The 17,676-nt window shown below is 46.3% G+C and overlaps 2 protein-coding genes across 2 annotated transcripts; one reads left to right on the top strand and one right to left on the bottom strand.

Annotated features, from left to right (window-relative positions):
* The first annotated feature begins 1,058 nt into the window (after nucleotides 1-1,058).
* LOC101771391 (vesicle-associated protein 1-3) lies at nucleotides 1,059-5,375 on the top strand. Its single transcript, XM_004972756.3, has 8 exons — nucleotides 1,059-1,395; nucleotides 2,162-2,232; nucleotides 2,321-2,402; nucleotides 2,522-2,637; nucleotides 2,742-2,903; nucleotides 3,020-3,064; nucleotides 4,148-4,225; nucleotides 4,941-5,375. The coding sequence occupies exons 1-8, from the start codon at nucleotides 1,338-1,340 to the stop codon at nucleotides 5,049-5,051; spliced, it is 723 nt and encodes a 240-aa protein (XP_004972813.1). The 5' UTR covers nucleotides 1,059-1,337; the 3' UTR covers nucleotides 5,052-5,375.
* Nucleotides 5,376-6,984: 1,609 nt separating this feature from the next.
* LOC101770740 (protein NRT1/ PTR FAMILY 6.3) lies at nucleotides 6,985-14,069 on the bottom strand. Its single transcript, XM_004972754.4, has 4 exons — nucleotides 13,656-14,069; nucleotides 13,217-13,434; nucleotides 11,941-12,530; nucleotides 6,985-8,321 (listed from the first exon to the last, which is right to left on the bottom strand). The coding sequence occupies exons 1-4, from the start codon at nucleotides 13,783-13,785 to the stop codon at nucleotides 7,472-7,474; spliced, it is 1,788 nt and encodes a 595-aa protein (XP_004972811.1). The 5' UTR covers nucleotides 13,786-14,069; the 3' UTR covers nucleotides 6,985-7,471.
* Between the last annotated feature and the right edge of the window lie 3,607 nt (nucleotides 14,070-17,676).

The raw sequence follows: 17,676 nt of genomic DNA, 5'->3' as shown, positions 1-17,676 counted from the left end.
TGTATTATATTGGTAATATAAACAACACTTTATTCACCCGAGAAAGAATCTATCCTCCTGTCTATAGGGTTTGGAATCGCGATGCATAAAAAGTGGCTGTCATATTAAAGAGTATTTTGAGCCTCAGACTATAAAGAGTGATCCGAGCTCGCTTTTCTTATCCGTATTGTGAAGAATGATCCTACAAACCATTCATCGACCATTTTAGTACGAAGGAATAGACCAAGTACTAACTTTTATTAGTTAGTATATATAGGCATAATTAAGCTCCAAACAAATCATTTTCACATCATAGAATGCTATCTATGTGGGTTTCCTTCGAACCAATTTTTCTGCACTCCTAAATTATAGATTATTTATTTTTTCTAAGTTCAGATATATAATATGTATAGGTGCATAACAAAATCAATAAACTTTAAAATATCGAAATGACGCATAATTTGGGACGGAGGTCACGTGTCAAACACCAGAGGCACCATGCCCATTGAGATAGTGGTGGGATCCCAAACCACGGCAGCCTTAGCTTCTAAAAGCTATATAAACTTTATTGAATCTTTTAACAATATTTTCTTTATTCGGATAAAATGCTCAATTACAGAGCTTGTTTGTTTTAGCTTAATAATTGCGAATTGTTGTTTGTATATTCTGTTACAATCCGCTAGTTGAAACAAACAAGTTCCATACTGCAATAATCCACTATTTTCATCTAGATTTAATAGCTCAAGGTAGAAGCTATAAAAAAAAAGAAGAACCTAGTCGTGCATCAGGTGATTTGCTATTGGTTGGAAACGAGACAGCAAAATGAAATGATGATGCATATGCAATTGAAGGCAGCACAGTGAAGCAAATGCCTGTTCCTACCTGTACCTGCACATTGGGCAGCCATCTGCGCACGCCATAAAACCACCACGTCACGGATTCGCCCAGCTCAGCCGCATTGACATCTATACCCTCCCCTTCGCACACTCACCATCACCCAGACTGCTGCCACCAACCGAGGTTACAACCGTCATTTGCAGGCCAGTTCATCCAGGGAGCACGATCCCATTTCTAAACGCATTTCTCGTGCAACCTTTTTATGCCCCGGACTGCAGCGAAACAGGAGAGGGCGGCCGAAATCTCCCATCTTTTCGCTCATTTCTTGGGGATTTCGTTTCCCCTCGTTCCCCTCGATCAGCGGCCGCCGAATTACTCTTGGCTTTCTCCCATTTGATTCCGTGGGAAGCCAAAGAAAGCATTTTTAGGGTCGGATTCGTGGCCGAGTTCTTGATTTGCTCGGTCGGTTCCTTGGAGAGGAGGAGGGATCCTTGGATCAGGGAGCAAGCAAGGAGGCAGCCATGAGCGGCGGGAGCGGGAGTTTCCTCGAGATCCAGCCCTCCGAGCTCGCATTCCCCTGTAAGTCCTCCTAGATCTCGCCTCCAGATCGAGTCGTCTGGATCATGTCGGGAAGTTGCTGCGACTGTTTGTTTCTTATGGATCTTGTTGAAAGCTGGGATCCTGGGGACGGAAACGAGCTCCATGATGCTTCGTGGATGGGCTTTTGGTTCTGATCGGCTTGATTGGTCGAGTGGCCTTCGGGCTTAGAATTGTGAAGAAGAGGAGAGTGTCTTCTTTCAAGTAGGCTCCTCATGCGGTTGGGGGTTATTAGTGTACCGATCTGTTCCTCTACTGGGGTTTGAGTGGGTTAGATTTTGTTCGTTTCCTGAATCACGCTTCCAATGCGCATTGTGTATGTGAGCCATCGTTTTGGGCCTTTTGGCTCCGGGGAGCTTGGGATCTTGCAAAAAGGCTTGCTTTGTAACCGTATCGGCGTGTTCTGTTTGTTTTCATGCAGTCGCGTCAAATGAAATTTGCCTGCATATCTTGGCACTGCTTTCAGTGCTTTGGATTGAACAATCTGGTGGTTGTTCGTTTCGGTAAAGAAAATGTGTGTGTTCTTGCTTATGAGCTTGAACTGCGTCACAATGTGTTAATTTAGCACTTGCTGGAGCTGTGGTTTTGTCTGTTCAGTCTGTTCATCTTAGGTCTTTCTATTGAATATTTTGCTGATTACACTGCTAGTATTTATTCTTCTTGATGTGTCTTTCTATTGAATTTTTGCTGATTAAACTGGTAGTATGTATTCCACTCTTGATGTGCCTGAACTTTCCTGTACATGCAGTTGAAATAATGAAGCAGAGCTCATGCTCCATGCAACTCACCAATAAGACTGACCATTATGTAGCATTCAAGGTAATTTATTGTCAAATGTCACTGTTTGATCGCTCATATAGGTTGCCCTATTAGAATGTAAAACTTACTTCTCATCTATGACTTGCAGGTCAAAACAACCAACCCAAAGCAGTACTGTGTGCGCCCTAATATCGGTGTTGTATCACCAGGGTCGACTTGTGATGTTACAGGTAGCTCCCAATCCATAGCATCATGAAACAATAGCCTCGTACTAGGAGGTCCGCTTACCTTAACTCAAATTTATACTTGTATGTGTGTACTTAACATTTTGTTCATTGTTACTTGTTAGTGACAATGCAAGCGCAGAAGGAGCCTCCTCCAGACATGCAGTGCAAGGATAAGTTCCTAGTTCAAAGTGTTGCAGCTGAGAATGGAGTAACAGCACAAGACATTAATGCGGCAATGGTAAGCACTCTAGCACTCTTGGTTGGTTTTATTTCCACCAGGTTGCTGCATGCATACATTTCTTGCTCGTGTTGTCTTATGTCTATGTGCTTTCATGACAACAGTTCAATAAGGAGCCAGGGAAAGTTGTCGATGAATTCAAGCTGCGTGTGGTCTATGTGCCAACAACTACGCCCAGTCCAATCCCTGAAGACTCTGAACTAGGGAGTTCTGCTCATTCATTTGCACACGAAAATGGAATCAATCATTCCGCGATGTCACAATCTGTAAGACACTGATCTATCTCAATTTTTTGTTTAATCCAGATTTTTTGTCAGCCTTTTGAGGGTTTTCATTTGATGGTTTAGTGAATTGCTATTTCTAATCAGTTTGCAAATTTTAGGTATCTAGATCACCCGCTGACACAACCAAGGAGAAGTCCTCTGAGGTAGCTTTTCCCTGACCTTTATGGTTGCCTCTTTATTTGACAATCAGTGTTTTAAAGGCGTCGCCTAGGTGTCCAGGCGGACCCAGCTCGCCTTGGGAAACCGGTCCGCCTTTTCGCCTAGGCGATAAGGCGTGCAAAGATTTCCAAGGTTGCCTTGTCGCCTTTAAAACAGTGTTGACAATCACTGCTATTAAATTAAAAAGCTTGCAACTTGCAAGATCATCTGGTTAATTGCACATCAATAGTATTTACGTTATATGATATGCTCTTCTTAGTCTTGCCCTGACTAACCAGTAACCAGTTAATACATACAATTCATGATTTAATTAGAAAGAAAGATTGGAGATGAAGTCATCTACAGAACTGATCTACACATCCATGATGAATCTCTGTAGTTGATGATCCTTTGAAATTTGGAGGCATATATTGTCTTGCAAATTGCAAATGATTATGAATTATGCCTGATGAACATCAATATCACTGATACTATAAGAAACCTATTTGTTTCATTAGGTGGCCATGGCCACTAGATCTTGTTCTGATGTTTAGATCTAGGACCATAAACACTACCTGCACCGCTGCTCGTGCGATTTGGTCTTAAATAATGCAGTATTAGATGAAATTTATATCACATTTTCTAACCAAAACGAATTTATGGTTTTCTGAGATTTTCTTGTATCCAATTTGAATAGTTGAAAATAATAAGCATCATTATCACTGAACTCTGTACTTTTAGGAAGTCAGGAACTAAATAGCTCTAGTCTAACGGTAGGTAGGCTATGCAATGCATCCTATGCTAGTTTTCAAAACCCGACACCTTCATGATTCCTTATTCACATGAACCATCTTGCTGTGTATGATCGTTGCTCTTTGACATGATTTGCTTCATCTTATTAGTAACAAGTCGGAAGATGTAACGTGTCTGATCTCAACAGTCTTTGCTTCTTCATGTCTAGTCTCTTGATTCCTGACAGCAGAAGCGAAAATACAGTACCTAATTTGTCTGTTAGTTTGTTTCTAAGTTGTAACATACTTTGTGAAAATTTGTGGTTTGACGAATTCACTCTGGTTCGTGATTGCTAGGCAACTTCTGTGATCTCCAAGTTAACTGAGGAGAAGATGTCTGCTATTCAGCAAAACCAGAAGTTACGGCAAGAGCTGGTAAGTTCTCCAGACATGTGTGGTCCTGAATTAGTATTGCAGTTTGTGACAATTTTTTAAGCTTGTCATTATTGTGTTTCCACTTACATGACGAAGATTACTTGAGGTGGCATTGTCCATTGCAGCTACCATCGCATAGTTTTCATTTGCTTCTCTAATCATCAATGTCATACAAGAAAAAACATCGAAAACTATTGAAGTGAAATCTTTCTTGTTCCTAAAAACTGAACATTGCCAATATCACCAGTTTTTTGTGCAAGCTGAGCTGAATGCTCCTGTTAGATATTTACTCAATTTTGATTCAAGAAACTAAGATCTGCACTCTTAGAACTCTGGGACTTACTATTGCCCATTTGCGTTTGAGGGGGAATTTTATAATTTTATCAAGCAGATCCAGTGAGTTATAGTGGTCTGTGTTGAGCCGTGTGTGATCTGTTATTCTGGTCGGTTAATTATTTTGTGCTTTAATAACATGCGATGACTATAAAAATTTGGAAGGCCCTGCTATGGAGGGAATATATCTCTGATCCAATATTCATGCAACTACACATCTACTGTTATCTGAATGAATGACTTGTTTCGCATTCGTAGAAAATACTACACTGATAACAAGAAATTCCCTGCCATAAAGACAAGAAATATAACTAACCATATTTTGTGTGGTAACTTAATCATCTGGTCTTCTCATACTCGTAAAATTCTGTTTCTGAATCAGGAGCTTCTACGGAAAGAGAGCAGCAAGAACAGCGGCGGTTTCTCCATCACCTTCTTGCTCGTCGTGGGCCTGCTGGGCATCGTCGTCGGCTACATCCTCAAGAGGACATAGTAGGGTGCAGCAGTCTCCAGCAGTAAGCAGAGCTATACTCCCATGAGAGAATACCTACACGCGGTATATGCATACCGCCCCTTGTGTTTTCGCTCCTAAACGGAGCGCCTGTTCTAACGTGTAACAACAGCAGCCCCCCTCCTAGAAGCTTTGATTTGTGTACATTATGGTGGTTCATACTTTCTCTGAGATTTTTTTTTTGGATTTGGTAGACTTGCTTTTAAGCCTAACTGCTGCGACTCTTGTCACGTTTACCATAACCTTTATTCTTTCTGATGATCTCACATTTTACTGGGGTGTTTCCTACCCATTGACAATTGTCAACCTGTTGCCAGTCTGATGAATTTGACAAATGTTTGCATGTTCTAGTTTCAAGCGCAGCAAATTCACACAAGGATGCATCTGACCCACAAAGTAAAATCACTGAGCATGCAAAAAGGCATCTAGTAAAACAGTTTCGAATTTGATCACAACATCATACATGTTTTGGTGTTTAATTGCCACTAAGCAATCAACAAGGTTAGCACACCTGAAGGTACACGTCGTACATCTTCAGGTTGGGACCACCGTGCACGTCACCTGGGACTCGTGACGCATCATGAAGAGCACCGCGGCGGCCACGGCAGCGCCGGCGAGAAACCCTAGCAGCAGCCACCCGAGCCTCGCCGCCGTGCGCCTCACCGGCGAGGAAGCCACCGCATCGTCGCGGCCGGCAGCCGTGGTCACCTCCCAGTCGACGTCGCCGTCGTCGTCCACCGCTTTCTCCACCACCGTCAGCGGCCCGTCGTCCTCGCCGCCGTGCCGCCGCGCCTTCTCCCCAGCCGCCGCCGCCGCATTGCCGCTGGTGCCCGCCTCCGTCACGCCGGAGACGCTCTGCACGCTGTCCTGCTGCGCCGCCTGGCCGCCGCTCCCGGACGCGTCGCCGCTGGCCTCCTCCTCCATCCTTCACGCATGTAGAGAACAGAAACAAAAGGCTTCGTTGTTCGCTGCTACGTCCCGTGACCTGCGATGTGCTGTTGATATACGCTTGGGCCCGTACGGAACGCGCCGGTTCGGTGGCTGGTTCCGCGCCGTCGGATCGAGCCGGTCCCTGGAGAGACGCGACGTGGCCCGTCGGATCGCCAACCGCTCGCCGAGATGCGTAGGAGCATCCACGAAGTTACCATATGAGAATTGTTCCTAAAATAGTACGGTAAGCGATGGCACCTGAAAACTTTTGTGTGAAATTTACATGAAATTTGTGCTGTTTTCTGCGAAACTTGGAGAAAGGGCCGGGGGTGAACGTGAGTTCCTCTGCTTTTCTATGTTATTGGAACTCCTGCTCGACTGATGAACCTTCTTAGTTTTTATATCTGCGTGAGGTTACAAATAATTAACCCCCGCGGTAGAAAATTTTTGTGACTTGTCAAGCTTGCAATTTCGCTACACCTATCTTGGGCAACCAAGCTTAAGCAGTAGTGGCAAGTATTTTGTTTAGTTGCAACGGGCGTGTTGATTGAACTTTTTCTCTCAAGTAGGGCCTATATATGGTAACCTCGTATTTTTCGCCAAATATTTTTACAGTTGCGGTAGGTATTATTCACTGTAAAACCATAAAACTTTGTTTCTTCTGCGTTTGTGTTTCTTGTTTTGCTGGACTGATGAACTTTCTCAGTTTTTCTATCTACGACATTGCAAATAAAGGAGTCACTAGGTATTGTTGGGTATGTCTTCTTAGTTAAGCTATGAAAAAATAGGGGGGAAAAATCCGATGCTCTACTATGTTAGCTCCTAAAGCTCTCTCAGAGCTAGGAGCCACCATCTGATCCAAGAGTCAAATTAACTTAAGTCCTCTACCTAAGTTAGGTTTAGTTTACCCGTTTCAATTTATTAGGCAGTGCCGAGATAGTTCGACACTAAGAGAGAGTTTTTTGACACTAGGCATTGAAAATTTAGGCACAAGAAAACTTGTCATCGCAATAGCATTTCAAATTTTGTAGGCCAATCAACGAAAAACCACACATCCTTCATTTTTTTTCACCCTCTCTTTTGCATGATTTTAAACAATGCAGTGGAGGTTTTTTTTCTTTCTTTCTTTCCACCGCGACACACTCACCAGTCACCCCCTCCCTCCCCCCTTGCAAAATGCAGCAACACTGAGCCACTGACACCCAGTCCCCACCACCTTGCGGTTTTACAATCACCCCCCCCCCCCCATCCTAAGAAAAAAATTATTACTTTATACTATACGCCGTACGCGTAGCGCCACTCGCTGGCTGCTGCGTACTTTGTACTTAATAGATACACACGTGCATGTAGGTATACATGGCCGAATGACACGACCACCTCTTAGCGCAACACACGTCGGAGCAATCGGCGCCGTTGGATCGGCGGCCGACGGACGGCCCGGATATATGTGGGCCCCGTCGCGTCCCCGTCGATCAGTGGAGCATGGGCTCGTCGGCGTTGATGCTGCCGTCGGCGCCGGGGCGGCCGGCCTTGTACTTGTACCACCTGGCGGCGACGAGGTAGACGAGCAGGTTGACGAGGCAGATGACGGCGAGCAGCCAGTAGAAGTTGTCGAGCCTGCCCTTGTTGAGGTCGTCGGCGATCCAGGCGTGGCGGTCGCCGGTCACCTTGTGCACGCAGGTGACGAGCGCCGAGCTGACGAAGAACCCCAGCGAGAGGGTGCTGAGGAAGAGGCCCGTGCTCATGGTCTTCATCCCCTTGGGGCACTCGCGGAGGAAGAAGTCGAGCTGGCCGATGTAGGTGAAGGCCTCGCCGGCGCCGACGAGGAAGAACTGCGGGATGAGCCAGAACACGGACATGGGCACGACGCCGCCGGCGGGGACCGCGGCGTCGCGGGCCACGCGGAGGCGGCGGATCTCGGTGGCCGCGGCGCCGGCCATGGCGATGACGGAGAGCACGAGCCCCACGCCGATGCGCTGCAGCGGGGTGAGCCCGTGCGGGTTGCCGTTGAGGCGGCGCGCCACGGGCACCACGATGCGGTCGTAGATGGGGACGGTGAGGAGGATGGAGCCGACGAAGAAGACGGTGAGGGAGCCCGCCGGGATCTGGAAGGACGGGCCGATGCGGCGGTCCATGGTGGTCGCCTGGGACACCGAGAAGGTGGTCATCTGCGCGTACACCGTCCAGAACATGATGGTCGTCGCCCAGATGGGGAGCATCCGCACCACCGTCTTCACCTCCTCCACGTCCGTCCGCGTCGCCAGGCGCCACTTGCTCGGCTCCGCCGCCGGGTCCTCGTTGATCGCCGCGTGGTCAAGGAACCTGCAGCGACAACAGCGCGGGAAACAAAACACTGTCAGATTTGAAAAAGTTTACATGCAGGAAGAATCAGTCTAATAATTTCCAATTTTATCATTTTAATTAGCACAGAATTATAATTAAGCTAATGAACTTTGAAAGGCATCTTGATTAGTTCTTGGTAAAAATTCAGAGTAAGAAATACAATAAAGTTATCAGATTTTTTCCCCCAACAAAGCAGTAAGAGAATAAGTTGCTTAAAGTTATTTCTTCAAATGTTTCCTGAAATTAGTTATTCAAGTTGCTGTCAGCGCGCGGATCGCTTTAGCGGAAACAGAGAGCATGCAAAGTTTTTTTCAACTTTCATAAGCAACCAAAGAGACCGTGCACAAGCTAAAGCAGTGGTCACAGGCGCAAGATTCTGCACGAGATGGAGACACGAACCCAATCAAGCACCTAAACAATTCGGCTAAGCAGGTGGCCGGCCTACGATGCGTCAAGCAAGGGCATCTACGTACAATTTCTTAAACAAAAAAAAAGAGAGACGCAATCGCCATCTCAATAATCAGTCCGAGAATCATCATCGACACCTAATAAGTCTTTCAGGGTTTTATCTTTTAAACAGGTGATCTATATCAGGCTGTCTGTCAGGGTCATGCCATGAAACACGCTGGGATTAAACAAGGTAAGCAAGTTCAGGGCGTCAGGGGTGGCAATATTCTTCCCCAATCCCACATGCTCAACTGCTGAGACCCAATCAGAACCTGGAAAGAAACACCTGTTCACGCAAATGCAAATATGCAATGATACTGCAGCAGGTGAAGTCATCCCCAGATAGAGCTGAGACAACGGCTAGCATATCATCGGCGACAACCTCTGAAGAGACTAAACAACAATTTGAGGTCAGGCTCAGCGATGCGATGCGATACCTTGTCGATAAGATAACTAAAGAGGGTTAATGGCCATCAAAAGTGACAAATAAGGCTGGGTAAAATAGGGAGGATTGATGGCCTCCACGAGATCCCCCGGCCATCACCCTCACCGGCGATCAGGCAAATGGCATGGCAACGAAGAGGCCACGGATGGGATGGCGACCACACGGCAAGATCACATGCCTGCAGGCTGCTTTATCTTTGCGTTTGGTCCATGAGATAGATGATCCCTCCAGTGATCTCCACAGCTTTTCCAGCTCCAAGGACAGGACAACAATCATGCAAGAGCTTCCCTATGGCTTTTGACGGCCTTTCGGCGTGCACACGTCTCAGTCGTGTTCAGAAACAGTGAGCGTATAATTGAGGGAATATAGTTTTCTTTTGGGGATTCAATTTAGCTTTCTAGTGTCATGGACCACTCTGGAGTTCATATGAAGGAATATGATTTTGGTGCACAAGTGTATTTGTCAGTGGTCACTCACTGGTGTTTACCAAATATTTTCTTTTTATTAGTCTTGGGTAAGTGCTGTGAAGTTGTTGAAAGTAATTTTATCTAGAACATTATGCTGTGTATGTAATATCACCCAAGCTGCCTAAATCCCAATTTGATTTCGATATGAACAACTTGCTCGACTGCGCTACTTCCGGCTGGCTGCAGTTGCAGCAGCCAGCAAGCAAGCCGCTCGGCTGTTTTGATTTGCAGCGCAAGCAGGACAATGGAACAGCACCGGCATGCAGCAGCAGCTACAGTAGCCTGAACGCTGGCGGCTGCAGCAGCTGCAGCTGTCCGAACGCTTCGAAAATCTGTCCCATTTTCTTGATGTGATTTTACGACAAAAGTCTCAAGACTTCTAGTAGGCTATCTGGCTATGTATGTAGGAAAATGGACAGACCTTAAGGTTCATTCAACTAGACCTTGACTTCCAGGTGAAAAACAAAGGTGACAGCGCTGAGACTGGAATTTTCTACAGTAAGTAGGTTACCTTTTGCTGTAACTTGGTCATCCCCTACTCATGTCATGATCAAATCACCAACAAGAAACCTCGTTTTTCTACGGAAACGACAATATAGGGGTACAATGGAAACCAGATGGGTAAAGGTTGAAGCTTCTTCAGAACTAATGCCAATACATGCCGGAGGGGAGATGACACCTGTAGACTAAAAGGCCTGAATGCAGATTCTCACCCCACTTCAAGATCCCATTCTGCTACAAACACAATCCTATCCACATCCCATTGGAGGTTTGATGTTGCAGCCCTATTGTTAGCTTAATATTCAACTGCAAGAATGCACACTTTGTACCAGCACATTTTTAATGCATCTTTATCTGGGAAAGTCTGAATTCCAAAAACTGAGAGATCAGTGGTGCAGCAAGTCTAGTCTTCAGAAAGTGGCAGGTAGGTGAGGGACAGCTTTCTCACAAGAGTCTCAAAGCTCACAGCGAGGCCAAAGCTGAGACTGCTACTAGACAACACGCAAGATGAAACTCCTTTGGCCTCGCCTGCCGACCTCACCCCTGTTTCTCCACATCCTCCCGTTCTGTACTACTAGGACTATATTGTATTCTGCATCTCTGAATTTCAGCAGGTGTTCTATCTAGATATTTATTATCTGTATATATATAAATGCTGCTCTGTATTTTTGTGCAGATATGCTGCTCTGAATCCTTGTGCAGTGTTTATCAGGTAGTGCTGGATGCGGTTGGAAGACTTGCAGTGCAGAGCACCGGGCAGAGGAGGACACCAAGGATGGCCGGGGGACAGGGGCAAGGGAGCACAGTCCGTGACCCCCCACCTCCCAGGCATTAGAATAGGGCAATTATTGGATTGGATGCTGCCAAAACTCGCCATTTGTTGCCTCTCCGGTTCTTATCCTCTTTCTCTAAAGATCATACGTTACACGGAGACATAACATAACATAAGATGTTCGCTAAGACTATGCTAAAGAGTAAGCGGGGTGCTATGCATATACGGACGCAAGACGTGTACGGCGGATGGGTGACAGGGCAAGAGGAGGTTAGTTCCAATGGCGGTTGACCTCTCGAGACGATAAAAGACCATTTGTCAGTGACTCATCGCCGAAGGGTTTTGGCCGACTCGGGAAGGACGGTTGTAAATGCTCGGAAGAGAAGGCGGCCAGAACGAACAAGCCGTCCCCCCTAGGGCCCCTACAAGATGTGTGGACTTTAGCAGGGACAATTGCCAGCTCTAGTGACCTATACTATGAATTTGTCTTGAATTCATCCGTGGTACACCATGTGAGTATGCAAGTTGGGAGAAAAACGATGGAGGGGACAAACAGTGCATTCGATTGCACAATCCATCCATCCATGCATCTACTACTTGCATTAGGTTTGGACTATTGGAGGAACCCTAGCTGGCAAATTCTCTTCTTGTCTGGCTGTCTCTCTCTGACCCTGGTTAAAACTTAAAACTGAGGTCAACAACCATGGTCAGGCGACTAACCCTATCTGGCTTGAGTCCATCCTAGTTTGACTCATTGACTGATGCCCTCACTTAAAACATTGGTCACTAGTACTAATCCACTAGTATTAGCATAGAGATTAACGCATTTATAGTAACTAATAAGAAAGGTAAGTATTAAGCAAGCAATCAAGCAAAGCATGCTCATGTGATGGAAAGGGAACAGTGAAAAATGTTTGTTTGGTAAGCAGTAGTAATGAGGTGGTAGGCAAAGCCAGGTCAGCTTACCGGAACTGGTCGGTGTGGGGGAGTTTCTCCTTGCGCTTGCTCTTCTTGGTGGACCCCTCCTCGGCGGCGGCGACCTTGCCGACGTCGATGTCGTAGAGCATGTCGGGGTCGGCGGGGAGCTCGAGGTGGCGCTTGCGCCAGGCGGCGACGACGACGGCGGCGATTTGCGTGAGCGGGCTCCCCGCCAGCTTCTTGAACCGGTACCTCCTCGTCCCGGCGAGGAAGATGACGAGCCCGGCGGCGATGGAGGCGGCGCAGGCGCCGTAGCCCCAGGGCCTGCCGAGGTTGTCCTGGACGTAGACGAGGACGGTGACGGCGAGCAGCGAGCCGAGCGAGATGAAGAAGAAGAACCAGTTGAAGAAGCGCATCATCTGGTTCTTCTCGCCGCGGTCCGTCTCGTCGAACTGGTCGGAGCCGAAGCCGGAGACGCTGGACTTGAGACCCCCCGTGCCTAGCGCCGTCAGGTAGAGGGCTATGTAGAGGACGCCCAGCTGCGGCCCCGTCGCGCGCGAGCACGACGCGTCGTTGGACGGGCACGTCGCCGGGCGGAGCCCCGGCGCCGCCGTCGAGATCGTCAGGATCGTCACCCCCTGTGAAACCAAGAATCACTGTCAGAAAAAAAAAACAAATCTTGAGGGCATCGACTGACTGCCAAAATTAAATTTTTACCCCGGTAATTAGTAAACCTGTATTTGTATTGCGCTGTGATATAATCTTATCTTATCTGGATTATACTAGCACTAATTGATCATGCGTGTGCAGATAGAAATTGTTTGGAACTGTCCCAGGGGGAGAGCTGAGTGAGGGAGATGACGACCATGATGATGATTGCAATTGAATAGTCTTCTTCTGGTGCCCGTTCTTGTCATCACAAGAATAAGAGCATATTCTCGATCGAAAGCTCCAATTTTTATTTGGATTTTACCGTGGCAGCAGGATTGGGAACACAGCTAGATATTTTTGTCCATCCAGCAACCGACATGAACCGTCGATCACCTTAGGCTAGTTTTGGTAGGGTCTCAGCTCCTCCGAGGAGCTAATTTTTTTTCTATGGTTTTTTCACGTAATCCTATTTTTTACCAAATTATTTGGTAGGGCTTCAGTTAGAGCCGCAAGAGAAATCGGAGCTAGAGTCCTACCAAACTGATCCTAAATTGGGGTAGGAGTTGATGAGCAGTGGGATCCAATGGTGAGGGAGAAAAAGAATATAAAGGGAATCCCGAGCTTTTGGGAGACGAAGATGGGAGGGAGGAGAGTGAAGACTAAGATGACTGACCGACGCCTGGACGGCGGTGAAGATGGCGATGGTGAGGTAGCGGCCGAGGAAGGAGTCGGCGACGAAGCCGCCGAGGAGGCAGAGCATGAAGGAGGTGCCCATGAAGTTGGTGACGACGTTGGCCGACTCCGCGTTGCCCAGGTGCATCGTCGCCGTCAGGTACGTCACCAGGTTCACCGCGATGCCCAGCGTCGTCAGCCGCTCGTTCAGCTCCGCCACTGCAACACCATCATCCATGGGGGTCAGCATCCAGTCAGCGGCGGCGGCAATGGCCGGCCGGCCAATCAGGGCCGCGGATCTGCCTGCTGCCAGCGTGGCGCGGTGGCCGCGGCCGGCGCTGACGCGACAGGCGGAGGCGGCGGCGGAACCGAACGGGAAATAAAAGAAAAAAAGAGAAGAAAAAAAAAACTCGATGGCATCTAGATGCGCGGCGGCGTACCTAGGATCATGGCGGCGGCGCCCCAGCGTCCGGTGGAGGCGCGTGGGGCGGGGCGGCCCTTGAAGTCCCAGGCGTCGAGGAGCACGTCGGTCTCCGCCGCGGCATTGGTCACCGGCAGGAGTCCCACCATCTTCTCCTCCTCCTCTCTTCTTCTCCCTCGCCGGCGAGGATCTGTGAGGAGGAACGGTGGGGTATCTCAATGTAATCGACTGGGGAGGCTAGCTGCTCGGTGCTCTTCGCTGCGGGGTTGGCTGGTGGGCGCCGGCCGGTATATATAACCGTTTCCCGGGGAGAATCCTGGTTGGGTTGGGGCCACTGATTATGGAGGGGGGATTAGATTAGAGGATAACAATAACATGAAGGCCAGGGCGATTACGGCATGCGGTTGGGGGTGATTAATCCTAATCGCTTTGCTGCCCGTTTATCCGTAGGGGTCGTAGAAGATAAGGGCAGGCTCCTGGAAACGGGAAGAAAGAGGGCCGGGGACGATAAGGGCACTTGGCCAAACGGGAGGTACGGGGCCGGTCGATGAGTTTGGGAACACTACTACTACTACTGCCCCACACGGATCACTTCTTTTACCCACGTTTTTTCACGAGAAGCCTATGAAATCAAAAGGTTTTATGCCTTTCTTTTCTTTTTCTTTTTTGGGGGCACGAGGTACTTACAACACGTCTGCGTGTTGACACGTGCACCGCGACACGTACGTGCAGCCACGCACCCACGTCGTATCCGGGAGTGCGTATGCGGATAAACTGGGACTGCATGGGGAACGAGTTGTGGACGGCCGTCGCAGGACACGGATGTCTTTCCCATGTCACTGAACTACGAAAATGAATCGACATACCGACGAGAGGGACAAGGTACGTACCATTGAACCAAGATATCTATAAGATAGTTAGTTGACATACCGGGGGGTGATTATCAAGTAGCGACAGCCAACTCCTTTCCCTCGCTCGAAAATGGCAGCAGAACAGTATCCGACTTTATAGAAAAAGAGGTGAATAGAATTCATGCCTACCACTTCCTTCATTCGCTGTCAGAATCTTATACTACATCGCTGACGGTGCCATTTCTTCACTTGTGTTTTTCTCTCCATCGTATGTTTTCGATTTTGTTTATTTAGATTATAATGCATCTTTTTTTTAAGCTTCCTAGCTAGATACTCACTCGGTCCCGATATAAGCGCGCCTCTAGCAATTTTAGATGATCACTAGTCTTAAGAAATGATATTGTGGCCCCTTATTTATTACTTTATTACTTGCAGTTGTGGTTGAAAGCCGTGTTATTTGTTCAGTTCTCTAAATCCTAAATAAATGGGTATGTAGTGGAATCATAAAAGGAGAGGAGAGTTAAAGAGCATCTCCAGCCGTCTCCCAATAAATATTTCCTAATAACTAGGTAATAGGGATATCCTAATATCACTTTAGCCGTTATTAGGAGAGTTCCTTTTCCAGTCTCCCAAAAATCTCATCCTAATCCAACTATCGTATTGGGAGAGTCACAACTCCTCCTTTATTTAGGGAGAGTTGGGGTGCATTATTGGGTTGTCCTAGTAATTATTGGGAAAAGGGAGAGTTAAAGGGGGACTGCTATAGCACTATTTTATTATCAACTCTCCCAGTACGATAGTTGGATTGGGGAAAAGGAGACCGCTGGAGATGCTCTAATTATCTGCTTGATTGGCGCCAGGCACTTCTCTTCACTTCACGGTATTTTTTTAGTGTGGGTGTTGGTTTAATTAGATGGGTCCCATCTAGCTGATACAAAGTTTGAATGCTAAAAGTACGCTTATTTCAAAAGCGAGGGAGTAAGAAGTACCATAGATAAGACAGCGGTTAATTACTCCTTTTCACGGGAAAAAAACTACTCGACATATTTTGAGGCTACTAAAATTCTCAAAAAATTCTCAAAGTAAAAAGCCAGAGCTATCGGTGAGGTTTCAAGAACAAAATCAATCTAATTGCGAGATTCAAACACAATTTTTTTTCAGTCTAGCAGTAGCAGCGATTGAGCAGTGGATTGGTATTAATTGATTTCCACAAGTTTAGATACTTCAGTGCTTTCCTTTGCTTCCTCTAGATATATTAGAGCCACCAGGGTTCTCAATTCTATTTTTGCTCTTTTTTCGGTCTTCATCGAAATCACTGAGATTCGTGAAATTTTAGCTGAAATTCGGATTTAAAAAGTGGCCTTTGGGTGAACAGTACTGAAATTTTGGGTGAACAATGATTTCGGTCGCCACTGAAAAGAATGAAAATTTGTGAAATTCACGAAATTTCAGCCGAAATTTTCATCACTGGGGCCACGACTGCTACATTTATCATCAGTGTATGATTTATATTTCATCCATATCCGGTTTGCAAGCACCATGTTACCTTGTACCAACTCAGCTACAAGGGGCGGCCATGCTTACACATGTTAGACATCGACGGTAATCAAGAAAAAGTGTACCAATAATGGTCCCCAAAAAAGTACCAATAATCCATCTCAGACACCCTTCAAGGAATGAGACTTCTTCTATGGAGGCAAAGTCCTATATGCATCAATGAATTTCATTGACATGAGTTGGCATCCTAGCTTTATGGATCGATGGATCCTCTCCACCTGGGTTCGAGACACAAACTTGGTATTGGTGCTCACCTTTCCTCACATGTAGGTAGAGAGCTTGTGCCCACAATATTTGAGTGCACATGTTGGTAGAGCGTGTGTGTGCCCACACTAGATGAGTGTAGATTCCAACCGTGTTTGAACTTGTGCTAGTGCGCATCCACATGAGTTTGTTTGAACATGCATGATGCATATGGTGTGTGTCTCTGACTTGAACTTGTAAAAAAGAAGACATTGACATAAGTGTAGATTATCGAATGTATACCTCCCACTATGCTGATGACAATCTGCTGCAAGATCTGGAGCATCTATCCATCTAGAGAGGAAGGTAAAGAAGTCTGCCATAGTTGGTGGTAATTGGTCGTTTATTACAAGTTACCAATGTAAACTGATCTTCCTATGAAGCACAATCGATACTAATACCAAAGGGAGTATAGACAAGTGTAAAAATTATTGTCTAGATTATTCTTCCATTTTGTAGGATTCTCTCCTAAAATTCTCTAGGCGAGAATACAAGCATATCACTTCAACCTTTTCCTCGTGATTTTGAATAATAGACATTTTTGAACACTGTATGGCACAAAAGAAAGTTCTATCCCAACAAAAGTTGATCAGAAACAATATCATATTAACAGCTTGTATGCTACGATTACCTCGCTTTTAAGCAGACGGCGCTAAAACGATTTCAGTGATGGATGTGCTAATCAATCGTAGCTTTGCTGTAATTCAACCACCAGCTAAAAGCAGGGAAAACTATTTTTGCAATTTAATTAAAATAAATTGGCATAAAGTGATTCAAAGTTGTAGCTTGTGATGCATGGCATATGTTATGGAGTACTCCCTTGAGCTCTGCAGTTGGTCCAGCTAGAAAACATATACTTGGGTTGGACTCAAAGCTCGAGCTCAACGAATTAGTTGTTACAGCGAGTAAAAATCAACAGCTGCAAGATACTTGCCAAATACATGTTAATCTCCTTCATAAGTACTTTACCAAATTCATTAGATGAATGGTCACAAAGTGTTAAGGTCATTACGGTTGCCAATCACGTCGGCCCATCTAGGAATCTCAACCAACTGTTATCACACCTTGGCCATTATATTTACGCCCCATCCTCCTCCTCCTCTGCGCCATCGTCGCAGCTCGCAACCCATCCTCAATCTGCAACCGGTGTCACAATTTCACCTAACCCTGACCATAACTTCACCATCGACAAGAACAACTTATCGAAGAATAAAGGTTAGCGCGGCAAATGAATAGTCCCAGGGACACTTAATAATTTTTAAAAAATAAGAATAAAAGAACTAGTTCCCATAAGCACCATTGGTTTCTGATAGAGCTCTGCTTTTACTAAAAGAGGTATATTCTCTCTTTCTAATATGAATAATGAATGTCATTGTTCCTGTCCATCCT

This window comes from Setaria italica, chromosome VI (assembly GCF_000263155.2).
Source record: "Setaria italica strain Yugu1 chromosome VI, Setaria_italica_v2.0, whole genome shotgun sequence".
NCBI lineage: Eukaryota > Viridiplantae > Streptophyta > Magnoliopsida > Poales > Poaceae > Setaria > Setaria italica.
The sequence above is the reverse complement of the archived record's forward strand: the minus strand, read 5'-3'. Positions and strand labels throughout refer to the sequence as shown.